Source organism: Phocoena sinus, chromosome 14, assembly GCF_008692025.1.
Source record: "Phocoena sinus isolate mPhoSin1 chromosome 14, mPhoSin1.pri, whole genome shotgun sequence".
Taxonomy (NCBI): Eukaryota; Metazoa; Chordata; class Mammalia; order Artiodactyla; family Phocoenidae; genus Phocoena; species Phocoena sinus.
In genome coordinates this window covers 17664114-17680824 of record NC_045776.1, presented here as the reverse complement: position 1 = coordinate 17680824, position 16711 = coordinate 17664114, and the positions used below count along the sequence as shown (strand labels likewise).

The following is a 16711-nucleotide window of genomic DNA, read 5'->3' as shown; positions in this document are numbered from 1 at the left end:
GCGTTAACATATGGTATTTGTTTTTCTCTTTCTGTCTTCACTCTGTATGATAGACTCTAGGTCCATCCACCTCACTACAAATAACTCAATTTCGTTTCTTTTTATGGCTGAGTAATATTCCATTGTATACAGTGCCACATCTTCTTTATCCATTCATCTGTTGATGGATGTTTAGGTTGGTTCTGTGTCCTGGCTATTGTAAATAGAGCTGCAATGAACATTGTGGTACATGTCTCTTTTTGAATTATGGTTTTCTCTGGGTATATGGCCAGTAGTGGTATTGCTGGGTCATATGGTAGTTCTATTTTTAGTTTTTTAAGGAACCTCCATACTGTTTTCCAGAGTGGTTGTATCAATTTATATTCCCACCAACAGTGCAGGAGACTTCCCTTTTCATCACACCCTTTCCAGCATTTATTGTTTCTAGCTTTTTTCATAATGGCCATTCTGACCTGTGTGAGGTGATGCCTCATTGTAGTTTTGATTTACATTTCTCTAATAATTAGTGACGTTGAGCATCTTTTCATGTGCCTCTTGGCCATCTGTATGCCCTCCTTGTGAAATGTCTATTTAGGTCTTCTGCCCATTTTTTAACTGGATTGTTTGTTTTTTTGATATTGAGCTCCATGAGCTGTTTGTATACTTTGGAGATTAATCCTTTGTCTGTTGTTTCATTTACAAATATTTTCTCCCATTCTGAGGGTTGTCTCTTTGTCTTGTTAATGGTTTCTTTTGCTGTGCAAAAGCTTTTAAGTTTAATTAAGTTCCATTTTTTAATATTTGTTTTTATTTCCATTTCTCTAGCAGGTGGGTCAAAAAAGATCTTGCTGTGGTTTATGTCAAAGAGTGTTTTTCCTATGTTTTCCTCTAAGAGTGTTATAGTGTCTGGTCTTACATTTAAGTCTTTAATCCATTTGGAGTTTATTTTTGTGTATGGTGTTAGGCAATCTTCTAATTTCATTCTTTTACATGTAGCTGTCCAGTTTTCCCAGCACCACTTATTGAAGCGGCTGTCTTTTCTCCATTGTATGTTCTTGCTTCCTTTGTCATAGATTAGGTACCCATATGTGCGTGGGTTTATCTCTGGGCATTCTGTCCTCTACCATTGATCTATATTTCTGTTTCTGTGCCAGTACCATACTGTCTTGATTAGTAGTATAGTTTGTAGCTTTGTAGTATAGTTTGAAGTCAGGGAGCCTGATTCTTCCAGCTCCCTTTTTCTTTCTCAAGATTGCTTTGGCTATTCAGGGTCTTTTGTGTTTCCATATAAATTGTAAAATGTTTTGTTCTAATTCTGTGAAGAATGCCATTGGTAGTTTGATGGGGATTTCATTGAATCTGTAGATTGCTTTGGGTGGTATAGTCATTTTCACAATATTGATTCTTCCAATCCAAAAACATTGTATATTTCTACATCTGTTTATGTCATTTTTGATTTCTTTCATCAGTGTTTTATAGTTTTCTGAGTACAAGTCTGTTGCCTCCTTAGGTAGGTTTATTCTTAGGTATTTTATTCTTTTTTGTTGTGATGGTAAATGGGATTGTTTCCTTAATTTCTCTTTCTGATATTTCATTGTTAGTGTATAGGAATGCCAGAGATTTCTGTGCATTAATTTTGTATCCTGCAACCTTACCAAATTCATTGATTCATTCTAGTAGTTTTCTGGTAGCATCTTTAGGACTTTCTATGTATAGTATCATGTCATCTGCAAACAGTGACAGTTTTACTTCTTCTTTTCCAATTTGTATTCCTTTTATTTCTTTTTCTTCTCTGATTGCCATGGCTAGGACTTCCTAAACTATGTTGAATAAGAGTGGCAAGAGTAGACATCCTTGTCTTTTTCCTGATCTTAGTGGAAATGGTTTCAGTTTTTCACCATTGAGTTTGATGTTTGCTGTGGGTTTGTCATATATAGCCTTTATTTTGTTGAGGTAGGTTCTCTCTGTGCCCATTTTCTGGAGAGTTTTTATCGTAAATGGGTGTTGAATTTTGTCAAAAGCTTTTTCTGCATCTATTGAGATGATCATATGGTTTTTTTCCTTAATTTGTTAATGTGATATATCACATTGATTGATTTGTGTATATTGAAGAATCCTTGCATCCCTGGGTTAAATCCCACTTGATCGTGGTGTATGATCCTTTTAATGTGCTGTTTGATTCTGTTTGCTAGTATTTTGTTCAGGATTTTTGCATCTATGTTCATCAGTGATATTGGTCTATAATTTTCTTTTTTGTGTGATATCTTTTTCTAGTTTTGGTATTAGGGTGATGGTGACTTCACAGAATGAATTTGGGAATGTTTCTCCCTCTGCAGTTCTTTGGAAGAGCTTGAGAAGGATCGGTGTTAGCTCTTCTCTATGTTTGATAGAATTCCCCTGTGAAGCCATCTGGTCCTGGACTTTTGTTTGTTGGAAGTTTTTCAATTATGGTTTAAATTTCATTACTTGTGATAGGTCTGTTTATATTTTCTAATTCTTCCTGGTTTAGTCTTGGAAAAATTGAACCTGTCCAAGAATTTGTCCATTTCTTCACGGTTGTCCATTTTATTGGCATATAGTTGTTTGTAGTAGTCTCTTATAAACCTTTGTATTTCTTCAGTGTCAGTGGTGATTTTCTCCTTTTTCATTTCTAATTTTATTGATTTGCATCCTCTCCCTTTTTTTCTTGATGAGTCTGGCTAAGCGTTTATCAATTTTGCTTATATTCTCAAAGAACCAGCTTTTACTTTTATTGATCTTTGCTATTGTTTTCTTCGTTTCTGTCTCATTTATTTCTGCTCTAATCTTTATGATTTCTTTCCTTTTACTGATTTTGGGTTTTCTTTGTTCTTCTTTATCAGGTTGTTATAAGTGTAGGATTAGATTGTTTATTTTTCTTGTTTCTTGAGGTGAGATTGAATTGCTATAAACTTCCCTCTTAGAACTGCTTTTGCTGTGTCCCATAGGTTTGGGGTCGTCTTCGTGTTTTTGTTGTCATTTGTTTCTATGTATTTTTTAATTCCTTCAGTGATCTCTTGGTTATTTAGTAGCTCACTGTTTACACTCCATGTATTTGTGTTTTTTACAGTTTTTTTTTCCTGTAATTGATTTCCAATCTAATAGTGTTGTGGTCAGAAAAGATGTTTGATGTGATTTCAGTTTTCTTAAATTTTCCAAGGCTTGATTTGTGACCCAAGATGTGATCTATCCTGGAGAATGATCTGTGGGCACTTGAAAAGAAAGTGTATTCTGCCACTTTTGGGTGGAATGTTCTATAAATATCAATTAAATCTATCTGGTCTGTGGTGTCATGTAAAGCTTGTGTTTCCTTATATATTTTCTGTTTGGATGATCTGTCCATTGTTGTAAGTGGGGTGTTAAAGTCCCCTTCTATTATTGTGTTACTGTCGATGTCTCCTTTCATGGTTGTTAGCATTTGCTTTATGTATTGAGGTGCTCCTGTGTTGGGTGCATAAACATTTATAATTGTTATATCTTCTTCTTGGTTTGATCCTTTGAACACTATATGTAGTATCCCTCCTTATCTCTTGTAACAGTCTTTATTTTAAAGTCTATTTTATCTGATATGAATATTGCTACTCCAGCTTTCTTTTGATTTCCATTTGCATGGAATATCTTGTTCCAACCCTTCACTTTCAGTCTGTATGTGTCCTTAGGTCTGAAGTGGGTCTCTTGTAGACAGCACACATATGGGTCTTGTTTTTGTATCCATTGAGCCAGTCTGTGTCTTTTGGTTGGGGTATTTAATCCATTTACATTCAAGGTTATTATCAATATGTATGTTCCTATTACCATTTTCTTAATTGTTTTGGGTTTGCTTTTGTGGGTCTTTTTCTTCTCTTGTGTTTCCTGCCTAGAGAAATTTCTTTAGCATTTTTTGTAAAGCTGGTTTGATGGTGCTGAATTCTCCTTTTGCTTGTCTGGAAAGCTTTTGATTTTTCCATGAAATCTGAATGAGATCCTTGCTGGGTAGAGTAATCTTGGTTGTAGGTTTTTCTCTTTCATCGCTTTAAGTATATCCTGCCACTCCCTTCTGGTCTGCAGAGTTTCTGCTGAAAATAAGCTGATAACCTTATGAGAATTCCTTTGTATGTTATTTTTTGTTTTTCCCTTGCTACTTTTAATATTTTTTCTTTGAATTTAATTTTTGTTAGTTTGATTAATATGTGTCTTGGTGTGTTTTTCCTAGGGTTTATCCTGTATAGGACTCCCTGTGCTTCCTGGACTTGGGTGACTATTTCCTTTCCCATGTTAGGGAAGTTTTCCACTATAATCTCTTCAAATATTTTCTCAGTCCCTTTCGTTTTCTCTTCTTCTTCTGGGACCCCTGTAATTTGAATGTTGGTGCATTTAGTGTTGTCCCAGAGGTCTCCGAGATTGTCTTCAATTCTTTTCATTCTTTTTTCTTTATTCTGCTCCTCGGCAGTTATTTCCACCATTTTGTCTTCCAGCTCACTTATTCGTTCTTCTGCCTCAGTTATTCTGTTATTGATTCCTTCTAGTGTAGTTTTCATTTCAGTTATTGTGTTGTTCATCTCTATTTGTTTGTTCTTTAGTTCTTCTAGATCTTTGTTAAACATTTCTTGTATTTTCTCAGTCCCTGCCTCCACTCTATTTCTGAGATTCTGGATCATTTTTACTGTCATTACTCTGAATTCTTTTTCAGGTAGATTGCCTATTTCCTCTTCATTTATTTGGTCTTGTAGGTTTTTACCTTGCTCCTTCATCTGTGATGTATTTTTTTGCCGTCTCATTGTTTTTTTAATTTTTTTTACTGAGTGGGATTGTGTTCCTGTCTTACTCGTTGTTTGGCCTGAGGTTTCCAACACTGGAGTTTGTAGGCTGTTGGGTAGAGCTGGGTCTTGGTGCTGAGATGATGACCTCCATGAGATCTCACTCCAATGAATATTCCCTGTGGTCTGAGGTTCTCTGTTAGTCCAGTGGTTCGGACTTGGAGCTCCCACCGCAGGAGCTTTGGCCTGACCCTCAGGTGGTGAACCAAGATCCCGCAGGCCATGTGGGGTGGCAAAAAGAAAAAAAAAAAAGAACAGTAACAAAGTAAAAAATAAAATTAGTCTATGAAACTAACAGATATGTTAGAAAGAATATAAAAATAAAAATGTATACGAATCAACAACCAGAAGGTACATTGGTGCCACAATAGTAAAAAAGAGGAGAGAAATGAAAAAAAAAAAGGAAAAACAAAGTTTTTTTATAAACAAGAGGGGAAGGCTTCCTTGGTGGCACAGTGGTTGAGAGTCCGCCTGCCGATGCAGGGGACACGGGTTCGTGCCCTGGTCCGGGAAGATCCCACATGCCGTGGAGCGGCTGGGCCCGTGAGCCATGGCTGCTGAGCCTGTGCATCCGGAGCCTGTGCGCCGCAACGGGAGAGGCCACAACAGTGAGAGGCCCGTGTACCGCAAAAAAAAAAAAAAAAGACGGGGGGAAACGCCTTGGCTGTGGAGGGCGGGGCGTAAGCAAGGGTGAGGTTTGGTGCTGGGCGGGGCCTATGCTCAGGAGCCACAGGGCTGGAAAAGACCCTGGGGGCTGTTGGGGGTGGGTCTTAGGCTCAAGGAACAGAGGGGGCCCAGGTGTGCCCCCCACCCCTGGTCTCAGGGCGTGGGAGGATCTCACCTGGGAGACCACTAGGCTTCCTGGGCTGGAGTGGGCAGGGCAAATGCCCTCCACTCCTCTCCCACTCCTCCCGGAGGGCCCCTCTCCCTGCCTCTGCTGATCTCTCTTGCCTACCTCCTGTGCCCCAAAGGACCCACACGGCCTGGGTGGGGCCTTGGAGGGCAGGGGACCAGCCTGGGAGCTCAGCAGGCTCCCTGTGCCTAGGTGTGTGGCGCAAACACCCTCTGCTCCTCTCCCACTCCTCCTGAGGGCCCCTCCCGCCTGCCTCTCCTGATTTCCCCAGCCTCAGGGGCGCCAATCCTGTCTGGTCTCTCCTTCTCCTCCCCATTCAGTCCCCCATTTCCTACCAGTTCACTTGGGGGTTCCTCCCACCTCCTTGGGCGTCAGAGTTCTCCACCAGCGGCCGGCAGGCGCCCTAGTTGTGGAGAGATGCTAACTTGGCGTATTCCCACACTGCCATCTTCTAAACATAGTGTTTGACATTACACATTTAGTGTTTGAAAAAGGAAATACTAAGCATGGTGGTGTGAGAAATAAAACATTAGCGTATGCGTCCTTCAACCCATCCCATCTACATTTTCAGTACTATTGCATACTTTTATCTTCCCTCATCTGGATGGCTTCTGTTTCCTCCAGGTTTATATTCATAATCCTGATCTTGCTTCTTTTCAGCCAATATTGCTGGTGGATAAATAGTTATAAAATTAAATTTGATCATGTTACTCCCCTTATTAAAGCCGTTAGATAGGAGCTCTCATACTTTACTGTATTAAGCCATCTAGAGTTTCATTAGGCGGATTCTGATCCATTCCAAGAGACATTGATTCAGGTCTGATACCAGGCCCAGGAACCCGTACTTTAATAAGCAGCCCTGGTGTTCTGAGAGAAGCACTGTTTTAATGGCTCCTAAGCCTGCAAGAGAAAGTTCAAAAGCCTTAGTGTGGACATCTGTGCTCTCAGTGAACCATGCCTTGCATTCTTTGTCTTGGTCATCAACATCAACACCCATCCTGTGATGTTTCCTGCCTTTATCCTTTTTCACATCCTGCTATCTTTCTGCCCTTTCATACCTCAAGTTATCCCTTTGGTGAGGGTCTCCCTGATCACCCAAGATGGAGTTGGTACTTTCTCTGTTGTGTTTCTTTTTGTTTTTTGGCTGCATCAGGTCTTCGTTGCCGTTCACAGGCTTTCTCTTGTTGCAGTGAGCAAGGGCTACTCTTCGTTGTGGTGTGCAGGCTTTTCATTGTGGTGGCTTCTCTTGTTGCAGAGCACAGGCTCTAGGTGTGTGGGCTTCAGTAGTTGTGGCGTGCAGGCTCAGTAGTTGTGGCACATGGGCTTAGTTGCTCCGCGGCATGAGGGATCTTCCCAGACCAGGGCTCGAGCCTGTGTCCCCTGCATTGGCAGGCGGATTCTTAACCACTGAGCTACCAGGGAAGTCCCTTTTTGTTGTGTTTCTTATTGTACCTTCCAACTGCCCTTTATTTGTAGCACCATTCATCCTACATAGTAATTTCATTATTCATTAGTTTTGAGTTGCATGACTAGAAAATCGTCTTATTTATCTTTGTATCCTTAGTGCCTTGCACAAACATAGGTAAATGTGGAATGAATGAGTTAAACAGAGGAATGAAATTCAGAAAGTCTTGATTTTTTTTTTTACTTCATATTTTGTGTAGTGTAAATTGATCTGTACTGCTTATGCACCTTAGGTTCTTAAGCTATAGTATGGAAATAATATTTATTTTCTACCTTCCTTTAAACACCATTTATTCAATTCAGAGCAGAGGTTTATACAAAGGAAGCAGAATTAGTGGTAATTCTGGAAATAATTTTTGAAAGAGCAGCCACTTGAGACACTTCTTGAAGGTTGAATAGAAGTATGACTTGAGTGGCAGCAGTGAGAATGAGAAAGGAGCATGATCCTGGCATAAGAGATGCAAAGGTACGGATGTCTGCAACTGCATGGTTCTGGAAGGCACAAGTGGTTTAATTTGGTTTCAGTAGAAGATGCAGGGTTGTGGTTAGACATGGAATTGGGGGAGTCGGCAGCAGTCTATTTTGGAGGCTGTTTTGTGCTTTGCAAAGAAGTCTTTGCAAAGATTTTATCCTTGGGTTATAAAATGCTGTTGAAGCCTCTTAAGCTGGAAAGGAACATAGTCACATGGGAGGAGGACTGAGACAGAAGATAGACCATTTAAAGGGACTTAGTGTAATTTTACGAGTGAAGAGTTGATTAGCCACTTAAAATAATTTTATGAAGATTTTTATGTTCTTTGTTCATCCTGCCAGGTACTCTGATACGCATGGGGTTACACAAGATGAGTAAGGTATAGTTCCTGTAGCGTACAGGAAAATGTAAATACATAAAAGAACTAATTATATAAATATAGCCAAGGCTCACAGGTTTGTGATATATAGTATAGAAAATGTTATGGGAACTGGGTTCATTGTGGGCTAACTTTCCCGGGAGAATTAGGGTCTTGATGGAAGAGAAGGGATTGGAGTAGAGCAAAGAAGAATATTTTGGGTAAAGAAATAAATAAAGGGATTAATGTGTGAGGGAGTGTGGTTATGGTGCTAGAGCCTGTTTGTTATAGCTGGAAACTATCTGGTATCAAATTGTAATGGGCCTTGAATGTTGTGCTGAAGGATTTTGCATTTTATCCGAGAGCATTATTTTCTAATTATGAAAATAATACATATTGACTATATACAGTTTAAGAAATATATGGAAATATGAAGAAAATGTAAATCTGATATGACGCCATCACAAAAAGTGGTTGCTATGAACATTTCCATGTATTTCTTTCCAGTGTTTGTCACTGTGCTCAAATGCATACTTGGGCACTAAATAAATGAAATCAGAATTGTACTCTGTTGTATAGTGTGTGTGTGTGTGTGTGTGTGTGTGTGTGTGTACGTATGTGCACATGTGTAATCTTATCTCACTTAAAATTGGAACATGGGCATTTTGCCATGTGGTTAGATGTGCCCAGGAAGCATGATTTATAGTGATTACAATATTTATTACATAGTTATGCTTATTTATTTCTTTATTGTTGGATTATTTAGGTTGTTTTCAATCTAAAATAATGGACACTGTTTCACTGAACGTCTTTGTATTTCTGACTATTTAGGATAGGGTTCTAGAAATAAGTGTACTGGATCAAACAATCTTAAGGGCTCATGCTGTATTTTGCCAAATTGCTCTTCCAGAAGGCTCTATTTAAATTCATGCCTGCAGTGTGTGGGTCTGACTTTCATTGTACTCCTGGCTAAGTATTTTTTGTGTGTTTACTGTTTGCTCATTTTATAAGTGGTATCTTGTGGTTATTTAATTGTTATTCCTCGACAATTCATTTGAGTAGGTTTTCCCTTATATTCCTTGACTATTTGTCTCTTTTACTGTGAATTGCCCTTGACCTTTATGGTATTTTCCCGTTTTCTTTTATTTTGGTATTACTATTTTTTATATAGATTATAACTTCATTAGTCCTATTTCTGGCACATTTTTCTTCCTATTTCTTACTTGCCTTAACTTTTTATAGTAGTGAATTTTAAATTTAAGTGTGTTTGGCAAGTCCTTCCTCATCTTGAGATCTAGTCACCTATACTTTGACTTAGTTTTGATTTTGTATTTTCCATTTCTCTTAATAACCCATGATAATGGCAGTGTTTGGCAGAAGAGTGACATAATTAGATTTGTTCTTCAGAAAGCAGTCTTGTGGCCTGTGAAGGCTGGATGGGAGTAAGGAGAGACATGGGGCAGTGACGTCTGTTTAGAGGAGAGGAGATAAGGGTCTGAACATAGTGATGGTGGGGATAGATTAGAAGAATGATTCTCAACCAATGATTTGGGAGATGCAGCAGGTTTAGTGGGAGGGTGGAGATTAGGACAGATTAAGTACAGGGTTCTATGGGACATCCAGATACAAGCAGTGGGAATTGTGGGATTGAAACTCTTTCAGGAGCTGGTCTGGCTGGTGATGGAGATTAGGGAGCCACCTGCATATAGGTGATAGTTCTAATATGGGAGAAAGAATGAGTTTTCAGGGCAGCTGACTGAGAAGGGTGGTCAGAACTAGAAGGCTCATTAAGAAGGTGTTCTCTGGGAAGCTCTTTTTATACTTTCTCTCTCTTTCTGTCTCTCTTAGCAAAATCAACAATGTCAGAGATTATGGATATGGTCAGAGATACTGCAAAGAGATTAACGAGGAGAGGGACTGAAAAGTTTCCACTGGATTAGTCTACTACTTTCCTTAAATGTGGCTAAAAGGGGCAGTAGACTGGGAAAGAAATAGAAGAAGGAACATGGTCAAAGGATAACACTTTTAAAGACTCTAAGTAGACTTGAACATGTTCTCTATTGAGGGAAAAGAATTTATGGAGAGGGAGAGATTGAAGGTAAAGTAAAAAAGGAGGAATTTGATGGTGCAGCAACTTAAAAGGATGAGTTGCTGTGATGAACGCATTATTCTTTCAGGTGGAACAGGTAGTATTACATTCCCAGAGATAGAATTTGCATATAAGTTATTGAAACAATTTTTAATCTGTTCTATGAGTAAAAAGACTCCCTGCTTCAATAATTAACTTTCATTTTCTTTTTTTTTAAAGATTAATTGACAGTCTTATAATTGTTTCAGCGTAAAGTTCTTCTAATTGTTTAAGTTCATATCTTTTACATGCTGCTGATTGGCAGAGTTAGTGTGTTACTTTTAATGATACAGGTACCTAAAAAGACAGCTTAATAAGCATTTAAATCCCTTTGATTATTTATTGTTCATTAATGAATGCATGAAATTAAATACTTTGAATTATAGCCATCTTTTTAAAATATTTGTTGCAGGGAAATTTACCTAAATATTCTCATAACTCCCTGATGGTTCAAGCAATAAAGACAAACCTAACAGATCCGGACATACATGTGCTTTTCTTTGATGTGGAAGCGTTGATTATTCAACTCCTGACTGAAGAAGCCTCTAGGCCGAATACTGCGCTTATTTCCCCAGAGAATCTGCAAAAAGCATCTGGCGGTTCAGACAAAGGGGGCTCTTTTCTAACTGGAAAACGAGCAGCAGTTCTCTTCCAACAAGTGAAAGAAACTATCAAAGAGAACATAAAGGAACATCTCCTTGATGATGAAGAGGAGGATGAGGAGATAATGAGACAGAGGCGGGAAGAAAGTGATCCCGAATATCGGGCCAGCAAATCTAAGCCACTGACCCTGTTAGAATATAATCTGACTATGGACACAGCAAAATTGTTCATGTCCTGCCTTCATGCCTGGGGTTTGAATGATGTTCTGGATGAAGTCTGTCTTGATCGCCTTGGAATGCTGAAACCCCACTGCACAGTATCGTTCGGCCTCTTATCGAGAGGGGGTCATATGTCACTGATGCTTCCTGGTTATAATCAGGCTGCTTGTAAACTATCACATGGGAAAGCAGAAGTAGGAAGGAAGCTGCTGGCGACGGAGGGAGTAGGAAAGGGAACTTACGGAGTGTCCCGGGCCGTCACCACACAACATCTCCTGTCTATCATATCTTTGGCAAATACCTTAATGAGTATGACCAATGCAACTTTTATTGGTGATCATATGAAGAAGGGCCCTACCAGGTGTGACCATGATAGTTTGATTTTATTCTTATGTTTCAAAAAGAAAAAGAAACCTGTTTTATTTTTGTCACTTCTTATTACCTTTTTTTGGGGGGTGGGGCGCTCTACACACCTTGACATTTTTGTGTCATCTCAGTGTTTCCCCTTTAAATTTTAAATACAACATGCATGACAAAATATAATCAAATTGTACAGTTTTATCTATACTCAGACATACTTAGTAGCTATTTAAAAAAACTTAGAATGAGGGAGTAGGTCAGAGTTTAGCTTTAACAAATTATAGACTAGCTCTTCAGTAAATATAATCTTAGATTGTATCTGTTTACAGTTTGCACTGACATTTAACTCAAATTGTATATTTGGTTAGAATGTGTGACCCACGGTGATGAATGGTAAGTGTTCAGTGGCTGGCTTCAGCATTTTGTGAGAAGTATAGTCAGAGTTTCTCTGGGAAAAGAGGAAACAACTTTTTAAAGTGCAGGAGAGTATTCTTGTAATATTTCTACATACTTAACCTGAGTTGCTATTTCTCATTTTCCAGAAGTCATGAAGACAACTTTTTAAACTCTGGTTTTATTATACTTTATTGAGAGCCGACCACATTTAGGATTTTTTAAAATCTAGCATACTAAAGTAGCACTTACCTAGTGTCTGGCTCTGTTGTAAGCACTTTACAGATGTTATCTCCTTAATGCCCTTACCCCTATAAGGTAGGTACTTTTATTATTCTTTTGCTACAGATGATAGAGCTGAGACACAGAGAGGTGAAGTAACTTGCCCAGGGTCACACAAGTAGTAAAATGGTAGGGCTGGAATTCAAAAGGAGGCAGTCTGCCTGTGGAGTGGAAGATTTCTTAATGCCTTATTACCCTTTTCAGATTGTAGGGCTGAATTTTTTGAAACTCAGTATATTGTTCCAAAAGTTCATTTGGACCAATGATGTGGGGTGGGCTGAAATATCAGCATGCTAATACTGAAGAATGAAGGGTTAATTATGATATTTATCTGTCAGTGGTAGTAGATTAAAGTGTTCATAAATATTTCTTAAACTAGTTTAAAGCATAAACCGCAGATGTAAAATTTTTACTTGCTATTTGTTAATCATTTAATTTTCTGTATTAAAATCTGAAATGGAAAATGTTAATAGGTACAAAACAAAAAATCCCTATCTTTTTGGAACAGCAAATTGAAAATGTTCTGTTATGTGTTTCTTTTGCAATTCATTTGGAACTAGAAAGCTTAATATTTTAAATGGCTCTGGAATTATGAAACTATGAATGTGTATATATACATGTATTTTCTTCTTCTTTTTAAAGGCCACCTAGACCAGGCACCCCAGACCTTTCTAAGGCAAGGGGTTCTCCTCCAACTTCCAGTAATATTGTGCAAGGACAGATTAAACAAGGTAAAATTAAATCTTATTAAGTAATTGACCTGACATTTCAGCTCTAGAAACTGAGGAGGCATAGCTAATGTATAATCATAACATTTTGTTTGTCTCAGATTGTTAAATAGAGAAAAGTTGTTATATTCCAGATGTAAATATGGATAATTAAGATGTTAGTTAAAAATAAATCAGATTTATTTAGAAATTGATAAATGAGCGTATTTCACATAATTTTATTGTACTGTCTTTGGCCTAATTTTTATGCATTAGGGGCACCTTAACTTGACAACGCTAGTGCCTTAATGTGTGTATCTTGAGTCTATAAGGTATGTCTATTTTTTAAACTACATTTAGAAATGTTTAAGTTCATATTTCCATACTATAGCTATTCTTGTGTCGTTTGCCAGTAGTTCATGTATTGTAATCCACAGTGGAAATAGTTTCTTTTTATTTAGTCATTATATACTTTAACTTTTTGTTCATAGCTTTTGTTTTGTTAGGGGATAGAAGAAAGATTGAGTTTTTCTTCCTTTATTTTCTTTTACACTCATTTTAGGACTTGACAAGAGAGTTCAGGGGGGAGTCACTTCTGCTTAGAGAGCTTTCCTTTAGGCTAAGTTGAAGGTTGTGCTTGTAAATGGTGACATTGTAGGATGTTCTTTTCTCAAAAAATTTGTTTAAGGTTTTAAAGAGTCAGTGAACAGTTCCGCAAAATTCGTTTGGTGAACAATAGGCCTCCAACTTCATGCCTACAGTTTTCCTCTTTCCTAGAACAAGTCCTCTGCTCTCTTAGCTGATTGTTTGTCCTTACTTTAATATCCTTAAATAGTATACTTGGTTTTTAGTTTTAGGTACTGTGTCGTAGCTTCTCATTATGGAAGATAAGCTACCCCACTCTCTGTGCCACTCCTATCCTTCATTTCCAGCCCCATGTGGTCACCTCTCTTATTCCCCTGTCTTCTCATCAAGCCTTTATACTCATTTTATAATAGTCTATATGAATATATATAAAAGTTTTAATTAGATAACTTTATACTTGTGTATGTGTGAAATACACACAGAAAAGTGCACAAAACAAATATGCAGCTCAGTGATTTTTACAAGCTGAACACCCATGTAACTATATCCCTGGACAAGAAATAGAACATTGCCAGTACTCCTGAAGCCTCCTACATGTTCCCTCCCAATCAGTATACCTTCCTCTTCCAAAGGTAACTACTATCTTGACTTTTAGGAAATCATTTCCTTGCTTTCCTTTATGGTTGTACCACCTAAGTTTAAATCCCTAAACACTATGGTTTAGTTTTGCCTGTGTTTTGAATTTTATATGCGTTCAGTTAGTCATGGAGCATGCATTCTTTTGTGTTTGGCTACTTTTGTGAGATTTATCAGTGTTGTTGCACGTGACTATAGTTTGTTCATTTTCATTGTTCATTTTATTGCTGTATACTATTCTGATGAATGAATAGACCACAATTTTTGGATCCATTTCTTGGTCAATAGAAACTTGGATTACTTCCAGTGTTTCATTTTCATAAATAATTCTGCTATGAACATTCTTGTATTTGAATCTTAGTGTATATTATAAGCGTTTCTGTTGTGTATGTAGCCAAAAGTGGAATTTCTGCATAGATTTATCTTCAGCTTTAATTGTGGATAATGTTAACATGTTTTCCTAAGTGAGAGACATATACATCCATCAAACTGGCTAAGGGGAAAAAGATGGAAATTGTTGTGTTAGCTGGGATATGGATCAGTGAGACCTCTCATATATAGCTGGTAAGATATCCTAGCCAACACTTAATATTTTCCATGTTTTTCACTTTAGCCATTTTGGTATGGCTAGTATATCTGACATATCAGTATTTTCATTCCTGATTAATATTTTTGTGTCCTATTTAAGAAATTACCCTGATATTTCTACTCTGATATGAGGATATTCTTCTTTATTTTCTTTTGGAAGCTTTCTTATTTTACCTTTCTCATTTAGGTCTATAGTCTGCCTAGACCTTAATTTTGTGTATTATGTGAAGCAGGGGTCCTGTTTTGATTTTACTTCCATATACCAAATTGGTACAGCATGATTTATTAAAGAGATGATTCTTTCCCCACTGCTTTGCAGTGCCATTTTTGTCATAAATATAATGTCCTTATATATGGTAGTCTATTTCTGAGCTGTTTGAGCACTTTGATTTGTTTGTGTATCATTGTGCCTTAATTACTGCAGCTCTGTAATAAGACTTGATATTTAATAGATCAAGTCTTCCCACCCGTTCTTCTTAAAGAATGTCTTGACTATTCTTGTCCTTTTGAATTTCAGTATAAACTTTAGAACTGTTTTATTATTATCACAAAGGCCTATTGTGATTTTAACTTCGATTTTATTGAATTTGTAGATCATTTGGGGGAGAATTATTATCTTAATGGGGTTCACTCATTTAATCCATCAACTTGATATATCTCTGCATTTATTTAGGTCTTATTTAGCTATCATAACTCTGTATAGTTTTCTATATAGAGGTCTTATATTTCTTTTGTTAGATTTATTCCTAGATATTAGATTTTTAAAATACTCTATTTAATATCTAACTGATATTAAATTTCTTCATTTTCTGAGCCCCTGATATAGAAATGCAGTTGACTTTTGTATATTGACCTTATGTCAAAGAATCTTGCTAAATTCACCTATTAAAGGTAATACTTTTCTGTAGATTCTTTTGGTCATATGGACAATCATATGGAACAACTTTTTTATTTCCAGTATCAAAGGGAGAACTTTTAAGATTTCATAATTATGATAATTCCTATATGCTTTTACAGATAATCTAAGAAATTAACTCTTCTGTTCCTTTGTTAAGTGTTTATCATCAGTGTATGTTGGATTTTATCATGCTTTTTCTGTATCTATTGAGGTGACTATATAATTTTTTTTACTCTATTAATGTGATGAATTTACAACCCAATTTTGCATTCCAGAATAAAACCAATCTTGTGATGTATTATTATCTTATATATTGTTGCATTTAATTTAATATTTTTTATTTAGGAAAACGTTTTCTTCTAATATTTATGTAAGGTTTTGCTTTATTCAAGTTTTGGCAAATGGATTGGGGAACCTTCCTTTTCCATTTTTAGGTAGAATTTGTTTGAGATTGGCATTAATTATTTCATAAATGTGCAGTGGAATTTGCTGGGGTTAGACCTAGAGTTTTCTTTGTGGGGAGTTGTAAAATTCTGGGTTCAGTTTCTCTCATTGTTATAGAACTTCAGATTTTCTGTTTCTTTTTGTGTCAGTTTCATTAAGTAGTACATATTTAGGGATTTTTCTAGTTCTAAATTTTCAAATGTGTTTGCATTTGAAAAGATAACATCTTATCTTTTTAATTTCTGTAGTATCTGTGGTGATGTCTCCATTTTTATTCCTGATGTTAATCATTTGTAGCTTTCTTTTTCCTTGATCAGTCTTACTGGGGCTTTATCAATCTTTTTAATCCATAGTGCCTTTGTTTATCCTTTCGAATGCATATTTTTTCCTGTTTCACTAAATTCCGCTCTTCTCCCACTTCCTTGGGATTCAATATGCTGTTATTATTAATTTTTTTAATAAGTTTATTTATTTTATTTATTTCTGACTGCATTGGGTCTTTGTTGCTGTGTGTGGGCTTTCTCTAGTTATGGCTAGCGGGGGCTACTCTTCATTGCGGTGCGGGGGCTACTCTTCATTGCGGTGCGCGGGCTTCTCATTGTGGTGGCTTCTCTTGTTGCAGAGCACGGGCTCTAGGCACGCGGGCTTAAGTAGTTGTGGCTCGTGGGCTCTAGAACACAGACTCAGTAGTTGTAGCACACAGGCTTAGTTGCTCTGTGGCATGTGGGATCTTCCCGGACCAGGGTTCAAACTCATGTCCCCTGCATTGGCAGGCGGATTCTTAACCACTGCGCCACCAGGGAAGTCCAGTTATTATTAATTTTTAAAAACTTTTTACGATTGATGGTTACTTACCGATGTTGAATTGAAGTTAGAGCAGACATCCTTGCCTCATTCCCAATCTTAGGGATAAAGCATTCAGTCTTTTA

General features: G+C 37.3%; 1 protein-coding gene across 1 annotated transcript in view; it reads left to right on the top strand.

Moving 5' to 3' along the window:
• The window catches only part of WDR7 (WD repeat domain 7), a 372564-nt gene that overhangs the window by 99975 nt on the left and 255878 nt on the right, over positions 1-16711 (top strand). Inside the window, 2 exon segments of the mRNA XM_032602743.1 lie at positions 10481-11250; positions 12567-12655. Coding sequence (XP_032458634.1) covers positions 10481-11250; positions 12567-12655 — 859 coding nt within the window.